General features: G+C 37.9%; 1 protein-coding gene across 1 annotated transcript; it reads right to left on the reverse strand.

The window, feature by feature from the left end:
* Positions 1 to 874: 874 nt before the first annotated feature.
* napab (N-ethylmaleimide-sensitive factor attachment protein, alpha b) lies at positions 875 to 11,115 on the reverse strand. The gene is made up of 11 exons (XM_079465263.1): positions 10,267 to 11,115; positions 9,015 to 9,094; positions 8,801 to 8,917; positions 8,589 to 8,635; positions 6,895 to 6,972; positions 6,747 to 6,802; positions 6,381 to 6,465; positions 5,989 to 6,093; positions 5,831 to 5,899; positions 5,082 to 5,132; positions 875 to 3,750 (listed from the first exon to the last, which is right to left on the reverse strand). Exons 1-11 carry the CDS (start codon positions 10,362 to 10,364, stop codon positions 3,649 to 3,651), a joined length of 888 nt encoding a protein of 295 aa, XP_079321389.1. The 5' UTR covers positions 10,365 to 11,115; the 3' UTR covers positions 875 to 3,648.
* Positions 11,116 to 12,665: the final 1,550 nt, after the last annotated feature.

Here is a 12,665-nt window from a genome sequence, read left to right on the forward strand (position 1 = left end):
CCTGTAATTGAATTACTTTTGATGAAATTGAACTAAATTCTTTGAATGTATTCAATAGTGGAAACAACCTTAAAATCGTAAGTTTAACTTTGAAATGCATGCTTTAATGTATCCTTCTCACATTTGTATACATTCAGTTAATTGTGTGGTTATTGTATTCGTTCAGTTAATACGATAATTTATGTGGTTATTTATCATTTATTTGAATGAAGTAAATAAGCCGTTTCATGTCTATCCTTGAATCAATTCTAATCGAGGTTGATATTGGATATTGGGAAGTAATAAGTAAAGAAATACTTTTTAGAGAGAGTAATTTGTACGGGAATCTAACTACACGTTTGAATATGTAATAAGTAACTAGTAATTCATTACTTTTCCAGAGTAACTAATCCAACACTGCATACACGATGCAAAGTTTCGGGAATGACATCGGCATACAAATACGGGATTCGCTCTTGAAACAGGTATGATGGACATATTGATGGCCATAGTTGGTTCATGAATGCTGACCGACAGACTCACTCGTAACAGTCCATTGCCGCAAACCTACCTGACGTAACTATGTAAACTGCATTGAAATCGTTGAAAAATCCCCAGAACACTAAAAAACAGACTGACAGCCGGTCGTCGACCCAATTTATACTTTCTACATCTTATAAACTAGTTTCTTGCATTTAAATGAGTGTTGTGGAACAAACATTATTATCTCGGTGTCAATAATCCAGTTGTTTTTAGGGAAAATGGTCAATACTACATTGGTAAATAATGCTGGAACTATTCTGTTGCACGTACACTACGGTTCAAAGATAATTTCTGTTCACCAAGCCTGCATTAATTTGATCCAAAGTACAGTAAAATAAGCATGTTCATTTATGAAAGGCACTTTTTAATAAAAAGTATATAGTTATGCATATGATCAAATATATTCTATATTTTGTATAAATTGTATATTGTGAGACTAACCCCCAACCCCATTCAAAAAACTGTTTGAGCACTGAGGGTGTTGTGAGTAGGGTATGAAAGTGGATGAAAGACACAGATAACCCTTACAAGGGTGGTGGAGCAGAAGCCCAACAAGGCCAAAGAACGAGGTCCAGGCCCAGGAAAGCAAACAGAACCTGGTGAGCCGTAGAACAGAGGGGAACCTGGGTATCGTTTCGGATGTTCCAATTTGATTCTGATTCATAAGCTTTCGATTCGATCGAGAATTTTTTAATCAGTAAACATCACATTACAATGATGAATTAAAATGAAACGAAGAGCCACAAATGAATATACAGGATATTAAACACTAAACACACTTGGGGTTTATTGAAACGGATCAGGTTATTTTACATTTAAGATACAGTATAAAAAACTAAATGGGCTGTAAAGAGGGGCTGCAATCATGTGAACCGCTGCCTTTCATGTGAAGGTGATGTTAAATTTGACGACACACCGCATCCCCTATGTTAATGAAGCAATGAATGAACAATATGCTACCTGTTGTAACATCCACCCGTTGCTAAAAGAAAAGGGACATCTAGAGGATAGTATTAGCAATAAAATCCAAGGTAATGTATGTTCAGTGCTTGCGGAAATATGAAAGAAAACAAACAGCTTTTGAGAATTGATATTGAATCGACCGCATTGTGAAATAGGATTAATGCAAGCATGGGTGCGGCAGGCAGAGCTGGAAACCTGGGCGTGGCTGGAAGAGCTGGGAAACCTGGGCGCAGCTGGGTGTGCTTGAAACCGGGGGGTGGCAGGCAGAGCTGGAACCCTGAAGTCAAAGCGGCCATCTTGACTGAGGCACCTGGCACGGAAGAGTCCCGTGCGTCCATCTAGTCAACGATCTCTGGAGCGGAAGAGCAGTGCAAAGCCCAGACACACCACACAGCTGCAGCCACAACTGACAAAGCTGACTCCGGCGACGGGACCTCAGGAACAGATGCCTCGAGTACCACCGGACTTCGGACCGCCAATGAAACGTCCATGGTGGCTGGAGGGTTTGGGCCGGCAGCCATCTTTGGGAGCAGGCTCTGGAGTGGCGACCATCTTGCAAGGAGGCTCTGAACTGGCCCCCATAAAAAGAAAATCTACGATGGAGATCGGAGGCTTAACATGGACAAGAGACGTGGCAGGCTCTGGTTTAGCTGGCATGGCGTGAGCCGACAATGGAGGAGCGCCGTGTTCCCCTACCATGACTCCCGCTGTGAATGTGGAGCCACTCGACTGTCTAAATCCTGCTCCAAAGACCAGTGTGGGACATGAGGTGGCATTAACCGAGAAACTTCTCTACGAAGCCCAAAAATGGAAAATGTATTTCAACGCCACCTCATTCAAATCGAGCTGGTTGCTCAGTTCCACAAAGTCCCTTACATAGTCCTCAATGGTGCCGTGGCCTTGGCGTGGAAGTAACAGACGACCTGCTAGATCCATATTGTTAGTTCAGTTATTCTTTAACAAGTCGGTCCAAGCATGAATCGGAGAGAGTGCAGCTTTTAAGTGACAGAATTTTAATTTTTGGGTGGCGTATCCCCCTAAGTTGTGCATCGTTAAAGAATGCTCAAAATATTAGAAAAGAAATGTAAATTGTATATTAATTTGTATTATATGATATCTCTCCTAACTGCATTTCTCAGGATTATGATAATATAGCTTTGAGCTGCAGTGTGCATCGGCTGAAAGGTTGTCAGCAAAGTCAGCTAATAGTATAAGCGCATTTGTGAAAACATACTCCGTTGTTTTTGATTTGCTAAAAACAGCCATGTTTATGTTTTAAATTGGTCTATTCCTGTAAACTGATCATGGGTCATCGCTCATTCATTGCTGTTTAGTCGGTTTTATTGCCGACTGTTTTAAGATTTAGTCATTTATGGGAAACTATGTCTAAGCAGTTGATCTGGTTTAAAAATTTAGAGTAGCAAAAACATTACATTTAACAGTAAACTTTTATTTGAAACCATCAGCATCATTCTGTCTTTTTTCCTATCTATGGTTTATAGGGCTGCCAGAGATAAGAACTAACTCATTAAAAGTGATTTTAACCTCACCACTTAGGGCGTTCTTTTTGCTGGGTGAGGAAAATACAAAAAAGCACAATGAAGCATTATATCAGGCCTGTATAGGTTAAATCATCGTTTCAATCTCTTTCTACATTACACTATTTCAAAATAAAAAGCATTCCAAAACATTTTGTCTGAGTGAGTCAATGCAAGAAAAAGAGAAACAAAAATATGCAGAGGTACAAAGCGTGGCATTTCCGATAATAATAAAAAGATACGCGCCACTGCAGGAAATCCTATTACGAACAAAGGCTTTTTGTGCACAGTAATACTCCATGTCAGTCGAGCACAAGGCAATGTTTCCCCACTTCTAAAGCTTGGTGTGCACGGCACCCCATATTATTACTGGAACTCATTTCAGTTCTCATGCAACATTGGTAAATCCCATTTAAACAACCAGCCATCATGTAGTGTGTTTTGAGGTCTGGTGGTACAACGGCGTCCTGGATAAAGCAAGGGTATTAAGGCACTGAGTGCTGGTGCTGAAAGGTTCAGGAGGTAAAGGAAAGTTGGTGACTGTCTGCCGTCATACTGAAGTCACAGTGTTAAATGCACGACTGAGCGGAAACTACAGACATGGCAGAGTTGAGGAAAGAGGGTCTTAGCGAAGGTCACTTTCATCTTCCTGTATGGTTTTCTTGATGCGGAGCAGCATTGTAGTGAGCCACTGATCCAGTCGTGAAATGGTGTCGTATTCCTTCACCTGTAACACGAGGAAGGTATTTTATCATTGTTATGTGGTGATATCATCACCACAACCTTGAGATAAGAATAACCAGCTTAAAAGATCAGGGCCTGTATTCCCTGAAACATAGTAAGACTAAAAGTAGCCCTAACTTGCTGATTTAGAAGAAATTCAGACGTGTCTGTAAACTAAATTTGAGCGATTTCACAAAGCGTTTTAGCATTAACACTAGCTCCTAAACCTAGGAGACGTTAGGGGTAGTGAAGAGGACTAAGACCAACTCACAACAATCCTAAAATGGCTATAACATCGGCAGTCTACCTTGAAACGTAAACATTTTAGAAAGATCTCATGACAATGAGCATAACCATAAAGACTTCTTATATCTGCTAACTATTTTTGAGACAGGCAAAATGCTTACAATTTGCTGAACATATACTTTATATGAACATATAGTTTATTTACAAAAAAAGAGAACTCAAAAATAATGTTTTTTATTGCGTTATCGTGTGTTTATTGTATTTGTTAGCTGTGTTTTCTTAACTTATTGCTGCAATAAAAACTTTAAGTTATCTGTTTTTGTAAATGAACTCTTCACTTGTTGAAATTAGTCATTTATTAGTATATTTTATAATCTTAATTGAATTTGGCAATAAATATACATTCCAAATTTTTATTTGAATTTGACAAACTGTTTTATTTTAAGATCTTAAAGATGGGGTTTAATGTTATGTCATGCATTCTGACTTCTCTACACTGATAAACGTGCTGGCTTCTCATGCTTAACTTGTTTAAAAACGAGTTGGATTTATGACGTAGTATTTCTGTACCTGATACACTCCCCCAGCACTCAAACTTCTTTCAGAAAGTTTTTTATCATTCTGAATCCCTGTAATTAATACTAAATACTCTTCGAAGATACGACGTGTGCAATACTACTGTATTGTACTCAATCTTAATATGAGATTGTCAGAAACTGCCTGTGATACGCGTGATCTTTTATTTAAATATGTCAGCATGAGACCTCATTAATATTTCTATGATTAAATGACTGACAGAGACCCATCCTCTATCAGTCAATCACTGTGGTCAAGGTCAGTAATCCTGCTGACTTCATCCATAGCAACGAGGTCAACCCGGACCTTTTTCTTAGCTTAAGATGTCTTTGTGTTCCTTAGTAAAAGTCTCTCTCAGCAGCGTTGTGAATACCTTTTAATTGGAAACTCTAAACTAAAAGCTTTTACTGCTGTTTAGGAGAGCTCTCAGGGTTAAGATAAAAATGTTTTGTGAATACGGGCCCAGATATCTATTTGAATAGAGTAGGAAGGATAAACAGAGGCATTTCTTACAGCGTCGGTAAATGCATCCACATTCTGTTCCTCAGAGGCATCTAAAAGTTTCTGATAAAAAAGAAAAGTACATTAAGCATGTAATGTTCCATTGTGTTATTTTAGGGCTAGAACTGGCAGATGTTTTTAGACACATTTTCACATATTTGCCGAATGAGATAATGAATTTAGGACATGCGCTCTGTAGAGCAGTTTGTCCGTTTAGGGCTACTGTAGAAACAACATGGCCAAGGTGTATGTAGATAGAAATAGCTCATTCTAAAATAATAAAAACATAACTTTTCATTATGTAAGATCTTTATAAACCTTTAAACACATAGTTATATATATATTCTATTGTATTTCTAAAAATACACACTGGACCTCTAAATCAATTAAATTAATACATTTACAGATTTGGGAGACATTTATTCAAAGCAAATAAAAGTATATTGTATTCCCTAGAATCAGACATTGGCGTTGATAGCGCAATCCTCAACCAAGTTAGCTACAGGAACTAATGTTTTATTTATATTTTGAGTTTATAATAAAATTAAGGTTTGAATTCAAAATTACAGCATTTTATAATGATAACAAACCAATGCCAAACATTGCTGGGGCAATACCAGGGAAAATGTTTCAGACTTGAATGTCTCTTTGTTTTCATATAAACATATACAGTATGCCTGTGTGTATGTACTCGCAAATTCCCACGTTTTACTGTAATATGCTCTTTTTGTTTCCTGATAAAACCGAGTTGACAACCTCACCTTGACCAGTTTGCATTCCCGTGAATCTGAAAAGGCTGGAAACATTTCCTCATACTTCTGCATTGCGAGCTACAAAAGGAAGACGAAAAAAAGGGAAATGAATGAGAGCTCCAGAACACACAGCTGTTTTGTTTGAAAGTGGGCTTGCTTTATTATACCTTAGCATTAAACATGTCCACACAGAAGTGGCAGAGAGCAGCTTTGAAGAAATAATCCTTTGCACTGTACTTCAGCAGATTGCTGTCCATTGCATGGGTTGCAATCTAAACAAAAACGACACAAATGGTAAAATGTTAATAAAATAACTAATATAAATATAAACAAGCAAACATTTTTAATTCTAAGAACAACATGAAAACAGTCTCCTATGGGATCAGGTCATTTCACATTACACTATTTCAAAATAAAAAGTTACAAGCATTCCATTCATTTTTCAAACAGCATGCAAAAAATGATACAAAGAGTGCCATTTCTGATAAGAATACAATATACACATCCCTGCAGAGAATCAAACTACTATTTCAGGTGTATAGAAACTCTCAGTTTTTACCTGTTCATAGATCTCGATAGCCTTAGGGTACTTCTCCATCTGAGCGGCGTATGTTGCAACTTTAAGCAGACACTTGTTTGCTGAACTTTGGTTTTGGAGACAGAAAAACAGATTCTCAGATCTCAAGATAATTACGCTGTTTAGTGCCTAAAGGACCTTCACCTTAATAAATTCTTTGTAAACATGAGAGGAAGTGGGCAAAGGTTGGCTGTCAGCAAACACATTATGAGCTGCTTAATAAATCCTGATTATGTCATGAATTGCAATCTAAACCAATGACCGGTAGCAAATAAACATTTTATAAGTAACTAATTTCCTACTTCCCCGTTTGACCTTATGACGTGATATGGCTTGGGAAACACATACCTTGTGGACTCCTCGCCTTTATAATAATCCGCTGCCTGTTCATAATGAGCTATTGCCTAAGAAAATGAGCAAATATTAAGCCTTTGAATTAACTTGATGGGTTATAAATTCTGAATGTTTTCATCAGAATGCAATGGGAAGGTCTGACCTTGTCAATGTCAATCAGCTCGGTTTCATAAATCTCAGCGATGGTGACGTGATGCTTGGCTGCTATTGTAAATCGACCCTGCAAGAGGAGACAATCAAATAATAATAAAAAACAATGGGTGTTTGCATTGTCATCTTGTGTTGTGTTCATTTGTCCTTGACCGAAACTGATATCACAAGGTTTACCCAAAATAAACTGCCAGAAAACAATGAAATAACATTTTATACACGTGATATGGATTACTTTTATTGTACTTTTCCTATCCTGTAGTGTTTATAATGAGTTAAAAACAATTATATGTCATTGATCTCAATTCTCGACATCATCTTATCTTTCACAGAACGTTTTCTTTAGTTTAGTACTGTACATCCTGTTCTCCATCCTCGAGACACAGAGGAAGAGAAAAACGTGCATCAATGTGCATTTCTTTATGAATGTATATTTCCAATATGATTTGTCATATGTTGGATATCACACTGAAGGGGTAAAATTCTGAAATAACAAGGGTGCAACCTCATCAAAGTGAAAAAAGGGGAGAATGACACGAACCGAGAGTCCGCGAACCCGTCCAGCGACTAACAGACCCCCTTCACCCCCATTTTCAAAAACTCATCGGATATAGACGAATCACAATAATGACCTATTCTGGATCCGAAACGGCAATTATTCCTGAAGTTTGCATGCCTGAACAGAGTCGGTGAACTTTATTTTGCCCATAACGTCAAACAAACAAATAAATAAATAAACACATACATACATGAACATACTTGGAAAAGGAAATATTTTTGTCCTGTAAGGGCAATACAGTATAAAACACTAGGGCTGTCAAACGATTAATTGTATGTAATCGCATCCAGAATAAAAGTTTGGTTAAATAATATGTGTCTGTGCAATGTGCATATTAATTTTATATTTATAAACACATACACGCATGTATTTAAGACAAATATAAAATCGTCACAGATGAAGTGAAGGAGGGTTAAATAAGACGTGACGACTCTAAGGTCTTCTGTAGCGCTAACTTTACCCTGTGGTGACGCAGTATTTATTCTTATGAAAAATATAAATATTCGAATAGCATTTTAGATTTTAGAATAGTTATTGCGGATTGAATATTTGAATATTCATCCCTATGTAACCAAAACTTTCATTCTGGATGCGATTAACCGTGATTAATCATTTGACAGCCCTAGAAAATGCCCTAGCAAACACAAATATTGCAGCAATATTACTTTATAAACTAATATTGATCTGCAATCCACAGCATTTTTAGTTCTTAAGGTTACTGAGGATTCATTTTCCTACTTTAAATTGGCACTGCTGTGATTTTTCACACAAAATAAGTGTTGAAGAAACAAAAATATTATATAAAACAAGTTTTTATTTTTTATTTTAGATAATGACAAAAGGTCATTGTGGGTGCAGTATCTCTCAAATAAGGTCTGGTTCTTCCATTTCAACAATGAGAAAGCAAAGTGTAATGCAGTAATGAAGTAATGCTTTGTGTAACAGCGCCCTCCTTTGGTTTAAATATGTCTTTAGAATAGCTGCCTAGAGTACATAGCCAAGCCTTTGTTTTAATTACAAAAGATTTAGGATAAAGGGGTCCAAAAGTATTTTGCACCACAAAAAACAGCTGTATTTCATCTATCAAACATGCTTAAAGCTAAAACAGCGGTAAGAAACACACTTACCATGTCTGTATAGATCTCAATGGCTCTGTTCAGGCAGTTTATGGCCTCTGTAGAGTGAAGGAGAGGCATCTGATATAAGGGCGCATGAACTTTAACAGTTTTTATAGATAGCTAGATAACTATTAACTGCAGGTACAGAAGGACTGTTGAGCTGATGAAAATCTGACAAATATGTTAGAAGTGTATAGATCATTTATCACAAGGATAAATACCTTGAGGATCCGATTTCTTAAAGGCATTGCCGGCGTCTATGTAGTTTGTGGCTGCATCATGTTTACTCTGCATCTGCAGGTGCAGGAGAGCCGCCTGAGAGAAAGCATTACCTGCAGCTAACAAACACACACAAGCGTGAAAAAGACACACGATGTCATGTTTTTGAAATGTGATAACATCCTGTTTTGTTTTATGCTGAATGCATGTCCGTACCACTCCAGTTCTTGGCCATCTTAAACATGTTTGCTGCCCTCGCATACATGTCACAGGCCTCCTCCATCTTTGAAGAGCCCCTGGTGAAATATAAGCACACTTTCAGAATGACACATACCACGACATCAAAACTATTCTAAATATAACGTTAGATTCATATTCAACAGTTTTTTATTCTTTTTTCAAAGGAGCCCTCCCATTTTGTCCTGTCAAGTTTGGTTTTTATAGCGCTTTCGGTCATTTGCATTGTATCAAAGGAGTTGCTTAAAAACACAGAATAAATAAAGATTAGAAAAGGTAAGGAAATCGCATGCGTTGTTCTTTGATGTTTGTTATACAATATTATTTTAAAATAATACAAACGAATACTTGTTATTAGTAACGGTTAAAAATATAAATTATTACATCATCACTGTATTTCTGAAACCTTGTATCATAAATGTGATGCTTTTTCAGGAAACACTGTACTTTTTAAATGATCAAATACTTGACAAATACTTTTTATTCGTGAGATATTTGCAAAATCCAGTGACAATGACAAACATAACGTGGTTTCAGAAGGACGGCAGAGATATATTATATAAAGATCATTCAATAGATATCATAAATGATTATAACCTTCTGTTAATGCCCTAAAAAAATGCTTAAAAGGCACTGTTCGGGAAAACTGGTATCTAGGATAGGAATATGATTTCTTTTACTATTTGTATTATTTATTTTACTTACTATCCCCAATACTATAACTGACATTAATAACGTAACCCATCACATTGGACTTTAAATACATGTTATCAAGTTGAAATTTGTTGGCAGATCTCACTGCAGAAAGTTATTGTGTAAACGTCATCCTTCAGTGTGAAGTGTTTTAGCTCTCAGTATGTAAACAGAGGATGCTGGTTAAAGTGCACAAACATAAAGTATATGAGTGATGTTGTTACTCCTGCACATGACTCAAGTGGATGTCAGCTGACCCCGGACTAACATCACAGTAATATCTCAGTGTCTTTAAATAAAACCATGACGTATCGTTCACGCTAAACTGTCATGTTTTCAGCTAACTCGCCCGCTGGAGTTAAAAATCGTGTGTTTTCACGGTCCACATCTTAACAATGTAAAGAAAACGTTTCCTGCTGTTTACGTTTTGATTTAGACGCGTTTAAAACGCACGGTTGACGGCTAACTGGCTAGCATGCTAGCTGTCTGTTTCTCAAGGCTGGCCTGTCAAAAGTCTAATGAAAGTTATCAAACATACCCAAAAAGAGAGCCGAAGAACGACTGCGAGGATTTCACTTTCCTTACGGCATCTGCCATGAGAGCCATGGCCTCTTTTTCTTTACCGGAGTTATCCATCAAGTTTGTTTACTGTTCAACTTTCGCAGCGGACTCGGGAATCCAGCCACATCAACACATCTCCACAGAAAACTCCAACGGGGCCGGCGGAGCTTTCATTTCAAAATAAAAGTTACCCGAGGCGACGAAAGAACGTAAACGAATGGATTTTAATTTAAGAAAAGTTCGTCAGTTGTTAAAATAATGAAAAAAGGTAACATCACTATCACTATATAGTAGAAATAAAAATATGAATTAAAGTATTAGTGTTCATGTAGGACGCATTTCATACTAAATAATAACTTATACTGAACGTAATACGTATACTGTAACTACAATGAGATACAAACATCTTCAAACAAAACAAGGGAAATTCTATTGCAATTTTAACACAATCATTTATTAATATTGATATTTTTAGACGGTTAGCGCAAAGTTATTTCGGGTCCGCGTTTGGTTAAAATACAACCATTTATTGTATCATTGTTTAAAAAAGATTTGTATTTCTGAACCTGCAGATTTCCCCATGGGATACATTTGTATTCCTCAGACTTCCGGTCAGCACATCAAAGATGAGCGCAAATCGCCACCTCTGCGAATGTTCAGCAGAGGGCGCTCTCGGTCATGTTAAATCCCGCGCCTATCGTGTGGTTTGTGGGGCATCTTCGTGAGGAATTCCCCCTTTAGGCACGGTGACGTACGTGGAGACCCCTGTCTTTGAGGGAATCCCTGCGCGGAGGCGGTGTGTCCACCACACGTACAAATATTGTCTTCCTGCCTCTCTGGTTGCTATGTAGTCAAGAGTCTGCAACGTGTCCGGGTACTTTTACGTAAGTCTGTTTTTCTACTGTAGAAAAATGCCTCGTGGTTCTCATAGAGAACACATTTAGCCAACAGTCCCTGAAAAAGTGCACGACATCGTGTTCCAGGCGAGTCGTGCTGACACATCACATGCAAGCTTCCCTTTATCTCTATTCAATAAAAGTGATAGTTTATTTATTGAAAGACAAGTGGTATATACACTAAGAATATCAGTCAGTCAGCATATTGACATGCATGGAGAGGTTGTGTCATAAAAACAATGTTGTGTTGTTGAAATGACCCTCAAAAAAGATTTTGGTTCTTAAACCCCTCAGTTTTGTTTAAGAAATATGTTCAGTATGAACTGGAAATAATGATAAAGATGTGTGTTTGCTTGCTCAATAAGACAAACTTTACGAGGTCGACCTCGAATGCCCTCACAGTGTCTGTCACCGCTCCCTCCATCCGTGCTTTTACCTACACAAACGTTCACGATTGAGCCCTGAAGACAATTCCAAATAGGGGGATGTCTTTCCTAAAGAAACAGGCCTGAAGCCGGGCTTCAGAAAACCTAACGGACCCGAGGAAAAGAGATATTAATAACTCCGCCGGGCCCCTCCCGACACATTCTTCTCAAGTGAGTCAGCTCGCGATGGTGCGGTGGGTGAGTTGCCTCTGTTTCACATTTGTGTTTCTTTTCCGTGGACAAATTGAGGAAAGAAACAGGGAGAGCCCTTCCTTTCTTTTTCCAAGTCACACACACACACAAACAATGATGCTTTCACGTGTGAGATTGCATAAGGAAAGGGGAAAAATGTGCAAGCAAGTTGTGAGGAAGGTTAGCAGAGCCCCTGGAATGACGCCGCGCTGGAAAGTAAATGAGAAAACTGAGGAATGGGTGGTTGTGCTGGAGGATGGAAAATGGTGGTATGGGGTTTTGGCTCAGACGCGTGTGACTCACTGTTTATCTGGCCTGTAACTGAGCAACTGGACAGCATATGTGTGCAGAACACTACAGCCTTTCATGCCTGTTTGTGTGCTTCCCTTCCCATGTGAAAACGACTCTTTAAAGTCTGCTTGCTTGTTTTTTTTAAACAAAGAGTCAGCGAAAGAAGGGTTGTCCTTTAGAAAATGTACCTCTTACTGAAAAGGTCTATTTAAATAACGAATTAATTAATACGTGAAATCTAAATGCCAGAATAGGTAACAGAGTTGCAGAATTAGCTTAAACTTTGACTTAGTAACACCAAGGGGAAGTCACGCCAAGTGTCGTATCTACATCCTAAAATCACATTTAAACGGTAGAAAACACCATAACTTTTGTTTCTTAAAGAGATAGTTCACCCAAAAATGACTCACCCTTCAGTTGTTCCAAACCTGTATACATTTCTTTGTTTTGCTAAACACAAAGGCGGATATTTGGAAGAATGTCTGTAACCAAACAGATCTCATCCCCCATTGACTCCCGTAGTGTTTATTCTCCCTACTGTGGCAGTAATTGGGGGATGAGATCTGTTTGGT

The sequence above is a fragment of the Barbatula barbatula genome, assembly GCF_947034865.1.
Source record: "Barbatula barbatula genome assembly, chromosome: 10".
Lineage (NCBI taxonomy): Eukaryota > Metazoa > Chordata > Actinopteri > Cypriniformes > Nemacheilidae > Barbatula > Barbatula barbatula.

Bases quoted from the DNA above. Each gene is read 5' to 3' on its own strand.
- napab (XM_079465263.1), bottom strand. From the start codon at position 10,364: ATGGATAACTCCGGTAAAGAAAAAGAGGCCATGGCTCTCATGGCAGAT. The intron at 6,466-6,746 runs GTATGTGTTTCC...CCAAAACCAAAG, and splicing joins AAAGGCGAGGAGTCCACAAG to TTCAGCAAACAAGTGTCTGC. The intron at 6,094-6,380 runs GTAAAAACTGAG...GTTTTTGTTTAG, and splicing joins CTATCGAGATCTATGAACAG to ATTGCAACCCATGCAATGGA.